The sequence below is a fragment of the Bremia lactucae genome, linkage group LG3, assembly GCF_004359215.1.
Source record: "Bremia lactucae strain SF5 linkage group LG3, whole genome shotgun sequence".
NCBI classification, from domain to species: Eukaryota; Oomycota; class Peronosporomycetes; order Peronosporales; family Peronosporaceae; genus Bremia; species Bremia lactucae.
In genome coordinates, this window is record NC_090612.1 from 1,855,692 (window position 1) to 1,869,266 (window position 13,575).

The 13,575-nt window shown below is 45.1% G+C and overlaps 1 protein-coding gene across 1 annotated transcript; it reads right to left on the reverse strand.

The window, feature by feature from the left end:
- Positions 1-5,232: 5,232 nt before the first annotated feature.
- CCR75_006503 (uncharacterized protein) lies at positions 5,233-8,956 on the reverse strand (the record flags this gene model as incomplete). The annotated part of the gene is made up of 5 exons (XM_067964573.1): positions 5,233-5,985; positions 6,074-8,058; positions 8,119-8,226; positions 8,690-8,752; positions 8,837-8,956. The coding sequence occupies 4 exons, from the start codon at positions 8,954-8,956 to the stop codon at positions 6,520-6,522; spliced, it is 1,830 nt and encodes a 609-aa protein (XP_067815038.1). The 3' UTR covers positions 5,233-5,985; positions 6,074-6,519.
- Positions 8,957-13,575: the final 4,619 nt, after the last annotated feature.

The window sequence follows — 13,575 nt, forward strand, 5'->3', positions numbered from 1 at the left end:
TGACGTTAGATCTATTCCTGTTCGAATTAAAGGAAAGAGAGATCCACGAGGTAGTCGCACTAGATTTTGAAGAAAACTTGGTGAACTGCTGCTCGTTGTCCACAATTGATGATAGCGTCTCAAAAACTGACAAGAAGAAACAGCTCACTGTGCACTGCCGGGACGTCTTAAAAAACAGCCCGTTGAATAATGTTCTGTGGAAACATCGCGATGTTTTCCGAGAAGAAGTGCCGAGCCGCCTACCAGCCTAGAGGGGCATTAGGCACGAAGTTGATCTGGAACCTGGCACTAAGTCTCATGTGACTAGGCAATCGCCGTTGTCGAAAGAACAAGTCGACTATATCGATGAGCTTTTCGACAAGCGAGCCGAGGTGGAGAGCAAGTCGCCTTACTGCAGCCCGACCTTCTGTGTGCGTAAGGCCATAGGTGGATGGCGCGTGATTCACACTCACGATAAGCTGAACAAGGCCGCCGATCCCGCTGAAAGCTGTCTTGTTAAGCTCCATAAGAAAGTCCCATATCTATTCCACGTTGGATTTGGGTGGCTATTATTAGGTACTAATAATATTATCCAATGTCATAGAGGTTGAACAGAGTTTAATTTTACTCAGTAGAGCGCCCCGCTCCTACTGGGCTTCCGCGTTTTCCCGCACCGTACTAGATTTCTGGAATTTGGTGGGGTTATTGCTCCTTCAAACTTTGCTCGGTTTGCACAACGGGCGCGTCGAACGCAAGTGGGTCTCGTGCTACCACACAGAAACGTCTTCGATGTTTCGTTGCTGTTCCGCAGCTTGAAGATTTGCTTCTTCTTCTTCTTCCTTGGCGAGGGTGAGGTCTATTAGTTCCGGTAAATTAGACAAACTATATGTCCTGTGTACCAAAGCGAACGGCCTTACAGTTGAGCTTAGCGTTCAACGCAATATCATCGGCTGCTATTAATATAACGGAGTGGCCTCGGAAAGTTCCGTTTTGGCTGCTCGCTAAGCGTTGAGCCTCTGAGAGGTTTGGGAAAGATTCCGTCTTCACAAATGGTAAGTTCCACAAAGATTCAAGGGCGAATTGACTGCGAGTGCTTCAAGTGTAGCGGAGCTTATAGAATCAAATATCTTTTTATTGTAAAAAAATGACATATTAAAAGAGTCGCACAAGCTCGTAGCTTTAATGGGGTTAATTTCACAGTATCAAGTGTCTCGTAGAACCAAGGGTAACTAGTTATACCTTAGAAAGGCTAAGTACTCTGACAGATCGTAGCACAAGCCTTAAAAAGGCGCGAAACGCTTTATATCAAAAGGGAATTGAGCTTTATTTCATGATTTTAAATGTAAAACAACTCGAACTTAATATCTTCGTATGATTGCCCACCCTGGTGGTCTCCGATCAGCATGCGCGAATGCTGCACTAGATGGTTGCGATGATAGAAAACGGGCGCATTTACTCGAAGAATTTTAAGTCGAAACATCTTTCCGAATCAAGCTGGGGGGAGAGACGATTCTGACGTATAAACGTAGATTGTAAAAATCATTCTAACGCTACAGGGAGAAAGCGGGGTGATACTTCTTTACGAGAGGAGTAGCAGGAATCCTTTCAATGAATAATAGCCACCCTAGGTGGGACACTGCTAACAAGTCGTGCACATTTTCTGTGACATACTAATTTGCATCACATTCCACTGAGCAGCTCAGTGGTACGTGATGCAAAAACAGTTTGTCACAAGCATGGACGACTTCTTCATTAAAGAAGAGCGTAAATTCATTTTTTTTCTGATTTACAAGAGGTTCTGCGTGAAATAGATAAGCAATGTTATCGATAGCAATTGCAAAGTTTTCCGGATTATGTAAGTCGCTCAGGCCGAGAAATGATCGAGGTGGACCAGATCATGTACTTCATATGTAGGCTTACAGGTCGTAAGCGAGAAGAGCTTCAGAACCGTCGCTTTACAACGCTGCCCGAAGCAACTACTGTTGTGTTGGGCAACAACCGCTCTCGTCCGCCGAGATGCTCCCGAGGAAGCTCGGACGAAGACCAAGACATAAGTCGTACAAATAGAGCCGTCGATATTGATCGAAGAATGGTTCGGAGCCAATGGACAATAGCAACGCACAGATTTCATCTTGCGATAATTGTCGCCGTCCAGATTTTAGCTTTAATTACGGTTGTCCGAATCCCTGTCGAAGATGCAGTATTCGAGAAAGCAATCACTTAAATCGGAAACTATCAGCAGAATGCACATCGTCAGAATGTCAACAATGTGGACAGCCGTGAGAAAGATCAAGAAACAACTGTTTACAATCGTGTCGCGATCAAGCCGTGGAGGTTCGAATGGAGACTGAGCTAGAACCGGTTGGTTTAGCATCTAGCAGCTCTCGATCGGACATGCCAGCTTAGAGTCGATTACAAGTACGTCGTGGGGACACTAGGGACAAAACTATTTTTCGATTTCAGATATCTATGGAAACCCTTTAAAGCACCTTTTTGTATGTTAGCGTACTATTTCGCTTCACCCGGGGTCTTCCGCTACAGCGTTAAAATAACGCTTGTGCCACTCAATTTTGTTTAGCCTGTCCTCGGCCCTACTGTGCTCGTATATTTTGTCAAAGTAATGGGGTGCGAGGCACGATGCTGACGCATCACGTGAGCCACCACTCACCTGAAGATCTCCGGTGCGAGTTTAACCCTTGTGGCATCACAAGCCACTCCCACAGCATATCGATTGGTGCTAACTGCCGTTTTAGCTAGGTAAGAATAAACAGGGCCTAGCCCCCACGAGTTATGTACCTAATACAATGAAGTGTTGATACAAGCCTGGCTTGTGAATCGCGGACGCGTCGTTTGCGGGCCTTGAGAAGGGTCAAATTTGATTTACTGAGGAGCATCTTGCAATTCTGTTCGACATCGTTACCTTGAAGGGAGACAGCGGAAATCTAGAAGATATTGATTCAATTATGGATTATCCCTCGGGTGTTTATATTATTATAATTAAGGTTTACCTCCTCAACCTATGCTCTTACTAAAGTGGCGCAACAGCAGTAATAGTTAGCGAGTTTGACGACGCTCATTTACAGGGTGCAAATGCTGGCGAAGATACCGTTAAGTTTTAGAAATTATTGCACTTGAGAATGCAAGCAAGATTGCAGCTAGAATTGGTGCTGCTCAGGAGCGTGTTGCAATTCTGCTTGACGTCGTTCCCTTAAAGGGGGTCAGCAATATGCCAAAGCGCTTAAAACGCATGAAGGTGATTCGATTACTGTTCGCTAAGCGATGTCACCGTGTCTAACGTTCCGTTTAACTTATGTTTAAATATGTTTAAAGGTTTGGACTCATATAGTGTGGAACGCTGTCTTGTCCTCGATATGGATTAAACTACGGTCTTATCCTTGGTATGCCTGGCATGAACGCCATAACTAATATGTGGTCTAAAACCTTAGGCGCAACGCGCAATGTTCCTTGCGAAGTTGAAGCGAGTAATGAACCGACCTTAGCTAGGCAGCAAAAGCGCTATTAGCGCGAGTTACTAACAAAACCGTCACTGTGGTGGGCGTTGGATTGTCTGAGCTAATAAACTCCAATCTTAAAAACATCAGCCTCGAGTGTGGCTCATTGACTGCACATGAAGTTGCACATTTGATCCACCGAGTGTGGTCGGCCGAGGTGGCACCACCCTGAGTGCCGGTAGTGACACTGTTGGCAATTCGCCAAAGCTTTACGGGTCAGGCTCGTTTAATGCATGTGTGGTGACACGTCAAGGTTCACAGAAATAATACTTCATCGGAAGTCGGATCGGACACCTGCTTTCATATAAAGCAAATAAAGGTTGAAGAGCTGCTTAAATTGGGACCATGAAATTTACGACCTCTATGAGGCGTATGGACATCGAGACAGCAGAGCCAGAAGTCGGGTACTACAAGACGCAAAGCTTATGTAGTATTACAGAGTGATCCTAGCGAACAGTTTTATATATTTATATGCACCCGTCAATAGTTCGACTGGGAACGTTAAGGGTAACGTTACCCTTGAGAGTATTCCATCGTTGCATGATCTTTATCAAAGGCGAAAAATCTCTTGATGAGTATGGTCAGTCTTTAGCTGCTGGTGACTCTTCGGATTTGGTGGTCATTCGACCTGATACTGAGTTAAACTTTCATCACTTCTGGATGGAGCCGTCCTTGAGGACACAAATGCGGCACTTAGTCCGCGTAGCGGCTTATTGATCTTCAAAGATCATTTGGATCCATTCTTTCCTTTGATTAGAAATATCCAAAGTCGTAGTGTACCACAATCACCGTCTGTCGTACCTCCCGATAGTGGGTTCATGAAATTGCCCTGGTTTCCGAAATTAAATAGTGCGTTACAAGGTAGTGACCTACCAGAGAAACAGTGTGACGTCATTGATGATTTCTTTCATGCTAAGCGCGCGGCTGGAATGGTGCATCTGCGAAGTCTCCGCATTCGATACCGACGTTTTATGTCAAGAAGCGATATGATAGGAGTTTTTTTGTTTTTTGGGGTATTCCGATTGGCTAAAAAAATTATCCTGTTTGTTGCGACTTAATTGGCCATTAGGAATTATATGAAGAGTGGAGTTTGAACGTGCATAAAATGCCGTCGGAAGAAATTTTTGTTAATATATATATTCAACTACAAAACCCCGTTTGAGATGTGTTGCAAGAGGGTGATTTTGGTTGCTGTTGTTAATTTGTTGGAGTGATCGTTCCTGTTTTCTCAGTGTTAGTTGGAAAGGGCATTTACAGCGCTTTTTCGTCCTTTTCCTTGCAATTTATGAACGCGCAGGTTGCCATAGCTGTCGACATATTCAGTTAAAGAACCTTTACCCTTACCTCACCATTGCACGGTAAACTCCTTCCTGATTCTTACAACCTTGAGGAGAAAAACATCTTCTAAAGCTGCAGCACGTGTTTCTTGTTCAGCTTGTTCCAATGCTTACCAAGTATTATTTACCAGATCACAGACAGCCATGATTCCTATCAAATTTTTATTTAGTGTTGTGTTTGTGGTAGTAGGTTTTGGTTCGAGAGAAAAAGAATTTTCTTGCACACTGGCGTCGCCTTCAATACATTATTCCTAAAATGCAAATTAAATTGCAACAAAGAGACTATTTTAGCCAATCAAAATTCCTCACACTTCGGTGGGGTTTAGCAAAAACCTGGAATGTTCCCTTTATTAATATAAAGCTACATAAAGCTACATTTAGTGATTGATCTATAATTATCCAGCCACATATATTAGCATTTGTCAACGTTAGCATTATTGATATCAGTTTTGATGATTTTGCTTCAACGGGTTCGTTCATCGCGCAGGGTCAACTGCCGTTTTGCTAGCGTATTCAGTGGCGTCTCTGAAGACTTGCTTGTGAGCTCTAGTATTGGTCATCAGGTCGGAGGCAGCTCGCACGCAGCACTAGTAGGCAGTCTGATTCGGACGAATGTGGTAGTCGCCGGCTCACGGCTGGAGGCCGTGCTGCGTCGTGTGGATCGTGGTGACTTCGTTTCGTCGGAATGTCGAGTGCCAAGTGAGCGATATGCCAATAAGCCACTCAAGATTGGAACGGTAGCTACCATCTCGACACCGCAGCACCACGCACAGGTGCTACGACTATTGGAGCCTCACCTTCAGCCAGGAATGACGGCTCTTGACGTTGGCTGTGGGTCAGGTATTCTTGTAGCTGCAATGACTCGTTTCGTTGGTCCAAAAGGGTACGTTACTGGTGTTGACATTGTTCCAGATTTGGTGAACTTTTCCAAAGCGAATTTACAGCGTAGTTTGGGCAAGAAGTTGGCGGAAAAGCAGACGAAGATAATCTTAAGTGCCGGGAAGAAAGACCTTCGCCTGCCGACTGATAGCTGCTATGACTGTGTTCATGTCGGTGTTGCTGTGGAAACCAAAGAAGAAGCAGAAAGCTTTTTAAAATACGTGAAAATTGGTGGTGCACTCTTGATTCCGCTCGGTAAAGCAGGAAGTGAGCAGAAACTGGTTATGGTGAGTGGATTCGCATGCGCAATCGAGTGAGTACCTGATAGTTTGCTTATGCGCAGATGACGAAATGTTTCGATGGTACCGTGGTGAAGCGCGACATTATGAACGTTCTCTGCCAGCCCATTTTAGACAGCGTTCCAATCGCAATTAACCCAGAAAATCGCGCCAATAAGCTAGCGCGGATTGAAGTTGCTCTTACGCAGTGGCGTAAAGACTTTGAGGCCAGAACTGGCCAAAGACCAACTCGTAACGATTTAATGGATAATGCAGATTCTAAAACGCTGTTTGAAGAGTTTGCCGCGCTGAGAAAATTGACGGTAAATAAGCATGTTGAAGATTGTGGTTGTGGTTGTCAATGATACATCATACATTCAGAAATTGAGTTTAGAATTTCTGGTACGAGAATTGAAGTCATAAATTAAAGTTGGCTAAGATTCGTATGCAAAACTAAGTGCCATTTTCAGCCTTACGTATAAAAGTAAGTAAAAAGAAAAAAATAGGATCCTCTTTACTAGACTACGTGCCTGTCTACATGCCATCCTCATCTTCCTCTAGAAAGCCACGCGAAGGCATGTACCCTCGAGGGCTTTTTGCAGCAGCACGTTCTGCAGGGTGCAACATCTGAGATCTCTCGTCTTCCAAATCATAGTCATCTTCCATAGCCTGATCCTCAAGTGGCATGTACTCAGCCAAGATACTGCGCACCTGGTCACGCATGTGGCGCTGCGTACGACGCCAGTAAACAAAGCCGCCTGCTGCCACAAAGCCCACAAAAATGAGCAGCACAGCCACTAAAGATGTGAAAGAGTAGCCGCCAGAGCCCGTGATGGCAGCAGCATTTGCAAGGCTACCAACTTTTACGCAGTCTAACAAACTCACTGATGACTGAGTAGCGCACGAGCAGACTTCAGGAGGATTGTGCACGCCGTAGCCAGCACACACCATACCTAAAATACTAGTGGGGTCCACACGGCCGCGGGCGTGAACTCCGTCAACATAGAGTGCTGGTAGTCGCAACAGCTGAAGGGCAGTCTGCTCTTTCAGCTCTTCTTCGAGAAGGGCATTAAACTTGTCGACATTAACACCGTAAGGCTGCATGCACTCATTTACCGCCTTGGTGTCAATATTCAGCTTTTTCATAACCTTCTCAGCGCACGACTGCTCCCGAAACATGTTTTCGTCTTGCCCACAAGTCTCACCAGACGCCGTTACGTAATTCCACCACTTTCGCCCAACACCAGGGTCCGTCTCGCTCTCAATTTTCCAAATGCATTTACGTCGAAGGTTTTCCAAGACAACATCGGCTCCCGACGCGCCAGTCGAACGGTCGTGAAAAGGTGACGGGTCCAAAAGACAGTATCGACCATTGTTAAGGCACATATTGCCACAAGCTGACGCGGCAGAATCTCCATCGCCGCGACAGCCTACCTTCGTCCCGTTATATGAGACGAAATGAGGCGTGAAGAAGGCACGATCACCAAGTGTATCAACCATATCAAAAAGCTTAGCCAATGTTGTCGTGGACTGTTCATCCCATGCACTCTGCCACAGTGTCCACTCTACACGACCGTCCGGTGAGGGAATGCCCCAATCAAACTTGACCATCACATTGCTGACACCCTTGCTCTGCGCGATTTCGCGCCTAATTGCGCCACCGTCGCTCTTGCGGATCAGCATACTCGGGATTGAAATGTCTCCGCCCGACTCGTCATCTGCCATGAACGGCAGCACTGTCTCGCAGAAATCGTCCCCCGTCTCGCGTAGACACTCAACGTCGGTACACAAACACTTATTGTCTGCGATGAGCACGGCACGCGCACCGGCGTGCTGAGCACGCCGAACCTTTTCCACAAAATGGCAGTCTCCACGGTCCAGCATTAGCGCGAAGGGTGGCTCCCAGTCACTATTATTAATCTCTTCGCAGCCAGATTCATTAGTGTACACCAATTGAGTCTGCAGCGATCCCATCGAGTACGCTGGATAGCCAAACAGCGCTTCTTTGTGCGCATAACCACCCCTCTTCATGAGCTTCTCGGGCAGCACCACTTGTAGCTTCGTGTGGTCATTCTAGGCACGAGAATTGAATATTTAACGTCTTATAGAATTGTAATGCTGAACGCTAGTTACCTCTGAGGCCGGCCACTCATCCACGTCCATGGCTCGCGCTCGCACAACAGAGGGGAAGTTGAGCGCTAAAAGCGCCGCGTTGAACAGCAATGCTTTCGTTTCGCGCATCTGGCTTTTAAATTAAATGAATCAATCAGTCGAGCCGTGAGAACAAGGTTAGACAATGAGTGTCTCCAGAAGAACAAAATAAGAGGGATGACCTATCGCTAAAACGCCTGGCACTGGCTGAATCGACCAATCAGAGATAGTGGCCTACGATAAAGAATTTCTTAAAAGAGCATAACGGAGCGCTGACATAGCATTTCGGTCAAATAATAGTCTCATGTATTAATGCTGAAGAGCGAGAAGATACAACATTACTAGGTGTTCCATAAGATAATTTTTTTACAAGACTTGCATCTATCTCCTCGGTTTTCTCAGTCTTTGATAGATAACTCAAATTTCTTGAATTGAGTGAGAAATTGTTTTGTCTGTCAATATGCTGACTGGACGAAACGAACTTCATCTATCAGCTATATAATCACCATCAGCGTGAAGTCAGAGCAATCAATCTATAGTGTACAAAGCTTACATGAAATCGTTTCCACTCATCCACACTCGAGCTGCGTATCTTGACAAGGTTGCGCACTGAGGCCTGGAAAAGTCAGCTAACGTTGTTGTTAGTGGGTCAGGCAAGATGCGGATATAGTCCCAGCATTGAGGGCAATCAATCGCCCACGGTCAACTCGACTTCGCTGCGTAGCGAAATAAGCTGTAGAAGCACGGTAAAGATGATTGACGGGAATTTGTTGCACAATTTTAAAAGCTTGGAGTCGGGTGATGCACTATGCCAAGACATGAAATTAGGTGAGTTAATGCCACTGTCGCGACTCGTATAATATGCGTCTTGGCTTCTTTGAACGCTAAACTGGTTCCTCTATCGCTCCCAGTCCTAACGGTTTCTTAAGTAATATTGCGCGAGAGGCCGAGTACATCTCGATGCACTTTTTCCCACGTTTCGCATTAAATCGAAGAGAGTTTGTGTAACGGTATTTTAAACAAAATTGCCGTTAAGAACACTTTGTGTAGTTAAGGGTACTTAGTGAAGTAATTAGACCCATGGTTCACATTGTGACCTACCTTTGTGTATGTGATGCCGCTGAGGGCATTTAATTTAGCGGGGATGACAGCTAGCGTCATCTCTAACGCGAGGTCTCTAGAAAGATACGCTCGCTGTACATATTAGTGTCTATCTGCAGAGATGGCATTTTAGGATTGGCTAAAAAAAGGAATTTATATTTAATACGATTAAATATATATAAGTCTGAAAACAACTTTCTAGTTCACAAGTGCGCACGTGGAGACGGAATACCGCTCCAGTGACGTTACTTAAACTAATGCTAATAGTTTGTTGGGTGAGGTCGCTTAGACGACCACCAACATCCTCACTGCACTTGAGAGAAGACGATCAAATCTCTTCCTCGCTATGCTAAGGTGTGTGCTTAAGTAGAGCTTGGCCGCATTAAGACGTGCCCGCCTACAGTTTGAGTAAAGGGAACAGCTGCATGACTGTGCATCACGCAAGCGTTTCGTCAATTTTGCCACTTTTAGCTGGAATACCATCCGTCGACAATGCAAACACATTTTTTGCGCAGCTCGAAGCAATTTGCTACAATGGCAAGCAAAATGTGCGTTTGGGTGTTATCTTTCTTACGAATGGTGCAGGTTTCTAGACTTATGGAGGATTATTTTCTTAACAAATGCTTCCATCAATATATCAAAAAGCTGCGAGATCGTACCGCAGGTACTCTACCAGAGCTTTAATAACTTGCATTCGAAAGTTGTAAATTTGCGTCAGCACCGGCAGTCACATTGGTGGAGGCAAGTGCGGCTTCGTCGATACAGCGATCCGCAACAATTTCACAACCAGCAGGACATGCCCCACATTCTATGAAATATTTTTGCAATATAAGATATCGTTAGCGCAAGTTGTGAGGATCATCGATCGATGCAGTAAGATTTAAGACTCAGAAGGTGTTCTTGACGAGTTATTCATAAGTCATAGTTGTTTGGCCGGTTCCTAAGAACCAAACGGATTTACGAGAGTGGTTATGTCTCGCCAATTTTTGCCCAAATATAGCGAGAATTACGCTGATATGGCTAGGCTATTATCCAATCTTCTTAAAAAGGATACGGATTGGTGCTAAGCCAAAACCGAGAATGATGCGTTGAAAGCAGTAGTTAAGGATAGTCTTATCCATGCCCAGATTTTGGCTCTGCCAAATCCAAATTGCCCTTTCAGTGTCGTCTGTGACGCATCGGATTTTGCCATCGGCAGTGCTCTGTACAAACGGATAATGTTGGGCGAGAACGTGTAATTGCGTTCGAGTCTAGACAGTTTAAAGTTGCGCAAAAGAGTTATCCAGTTCATGACAAAGAGTTACTTGCAATGAAGTATGCTTTTGTCAAATTCAGATTGCATCTGCTTGGCTCTAAGCCGTTTGTGATATATACAGAGCACGCGTTTTTACGCACTGCGACTAAGTCGCCTCATCTCTCACAGAGAATGGCTCAATGACTTTCATTTTTCGCCGAATACAATCTCGAGGTGAAATATAATCCTGGCAAGCAAATGCTTTGGCTGATGCGTTATCACGTAGGCCGAATTATGAGCTCTCTCATTTAACGACTATAACGTCACCTATATCACTGGACTGATCCGTTCGGCTTACGCTAAGGATGAACATTGTGTAGCTTTTGCTACGAGCGTCCACGCTACAAGCTGCACCGTTTGGCTAGAGAGGCAGGATTACGTTGCCTCTCGTGGGGGGGGGGGTGCAGGTCATGCCCCTAAGGAGACATACTCCCTAGAAGACCCTCATTTGTGGACCATGGAAGACGATAACTCTGGTGATGTCAGTATGCATCACCAGGAACGAAGTGATCGTTAAGGTCACTATGGTAAGCATATGCTAGTATGTATCACCAGGGACGAAGTGATTCTAAGGATCAATCCGGGAGTAATGTTAGCGTTTATGTTGACATAAATCAACGGGAGAGGGACCGCACTATTTTGCGGTTCGCTTCCGAAAAGAAGCAATGGTTACCCTTTACGGATAACCTAACTCGTTGATCTAGTATGACCAACAATCGATACCATATTCCGATATTCAACTCATCCAGGCTTCACAAGCCTGGTGAGGACGAAACGGAATTCTTCATCGATGCCTTTTTCGGCATCGGTGGTACACATGTAAGCGGGCAAAGGATGTCACTCCTTTATTCCAAGCTTCGGAATAATTTGTATAGAATGTGCGAAGCATAGGCTGCGAGGCCTGGCTTGACAAATCGGATGCTTTGTGAGCGGTTCGAAAAACGAACCGTAGTCGGAGCCGTAGTCTTTCTCTACCGAGATGGCCACCAAGAACAGTATCGTGTGCCTCGAAGAGGATTCGATACTTTAAATCCTCATCATGGGGAACAACAATGCGCGGAGCATTTGTGCACCCGTGCAATAAAGCAAAAGTCCGCTATCGATCGAAAAGCGATGTAAGCTTGCACGCAAACGAGCCGACAATTTAATGTCCAACTCAGTGCTTTTGAGACGTGAGCCAGATTTATTGGTGGCCCAAGCTACACAAATGCATAAGCTCGGCTCATGCCGCTGCGCCTCTCCACATTCACTTCTGAGATTCGCGAAGAGATTCGCGAAGAGATTGAGACCCCCTAATCCTTTTTCGAGTGCGGGTGGCGCTCGTTTTCTGATGCGTGTCTTTATCGACACGGTATTCAAACTCCACAGAGCGGCCGACTATTAGCGATAATGTCTTGTAAATATGTCTTGTCGTACTGTCGAACAAGACCCGGAGTGTCCATCATCAGTAGGGAACGAGGTTTCAGCTATATCATGCTAGGGTGGATACACTCGTCATCGAACGAGATAACTCGTTCAAGCTTCTTTCACCTCACGGTGGCCAAGAAATTTTCAACAAGGAAAACGTTTCACCACTCGAATCCGTCAATGAGTTGAGGGGAGTCAAACAAGATGACTCCCACCAAAATGGTCTGACGTGGTGTCAAACAACTTCGTAATCACCTCTTTAGTTGATACGTTAAAGCCCGTAGGTTTAACGGACGTGGCCCAGATTGGTCCAGAGACATAAACAGTTGCCACCGAGTGGGCGATGATGCCGACTCGGCCTAGTCACTACAATGGGAGTAGCAGGTGACTTACGCCAATCACCTCCAGTTGAAGTAGGAGGTGACTTATTCCCCACCGTAGACGCAAAAGCGTCTACTGGAACATTTGCATCGCTAACAGTTGCACTGAGCCCGTGTGCTGCCAGCTTTGCGGCCTCACAGGCGACGCGCACGGATTTCAAGATAATGCGCAATTAAAAGTTGTTATTAAAATAAAACCAACAAGTGCTAATTTACGGAGAGAGACATAGTAGTACTCTCTGTCACTTTACATCAGTCACTAAAGTGACTGTTGTTTAAGAGGTGGATGATGTAACGGGATGCTCCGTTACATAAATATCAATTCCTATAAGAAGAATATATATAATATTTTTTTATGAGAGGTAAAAAATAAAGAAGTACAAAATTATTAAATTTTATTAATTTAGACTTGATAGCTCCAATGATACCAAATTTGGTAATATTGACGCAATAAGTCTTTAGTTCTATTGATTGGTTGATCCAAGGTTAAGCCAAGCCCGCCAATCGTTAGAAGACACGATTAGGCGTCGCGCAAGGAGGCGCATTGCATAGTTAGTTATTAATATATTGAAGCTAGTAGATAAAAGATCGTTATGATAGAACTTGATATATTACTACAGTTTTACTTTTTCTTATTATTAAGCCTTAAATTTTACCTTTAGTAGGTAAGACTTCTAAGCTACTTAGAACCTTCCTCTGCACGTCGTGTACGTGAAGTACTCGGGGCACTCCACCTTCACTGTACCAGTGCAGGTTGACTAGTACTTTTATCTGTTGGCGGGTGCTTCTACGGTAGCCACGCTCTACTCAAGCACATACCTTCAAGCCCAGTGAAGAAGCGGTTGACCGTCTTCTCTTACGTGCACTGAGATAGTTTGTGGGCGTCTAAGCGACCTCACCCCAGCGATCTAAGTACCTTAGGACAAGTGTCGTCACGGAAGCGGTAATCAGGCTTCACGTGCGCACTTGCTAACTAGGATGTAGTCTTAAGGATGATTCATTTTTTATCGAAGTATATATAAAATCTTATAACCAATCAATAGATGCCATATCTGCAGATGTGCACTCCTACATTGCGAGCGTATTACTTTGAATACCTGCGATCGTGGGAGACGATGGTTGCCATCCCTTTCAATGTGAACGCATCTACGTGCACTGTAACGGGGCACTGCGACTTGTACTATTTCAGTACAAGTCCACTTCACACTGCTTCAGATGTGAGTGGTGCCTCTCGTTAGGTGACGTACACTGTACGTA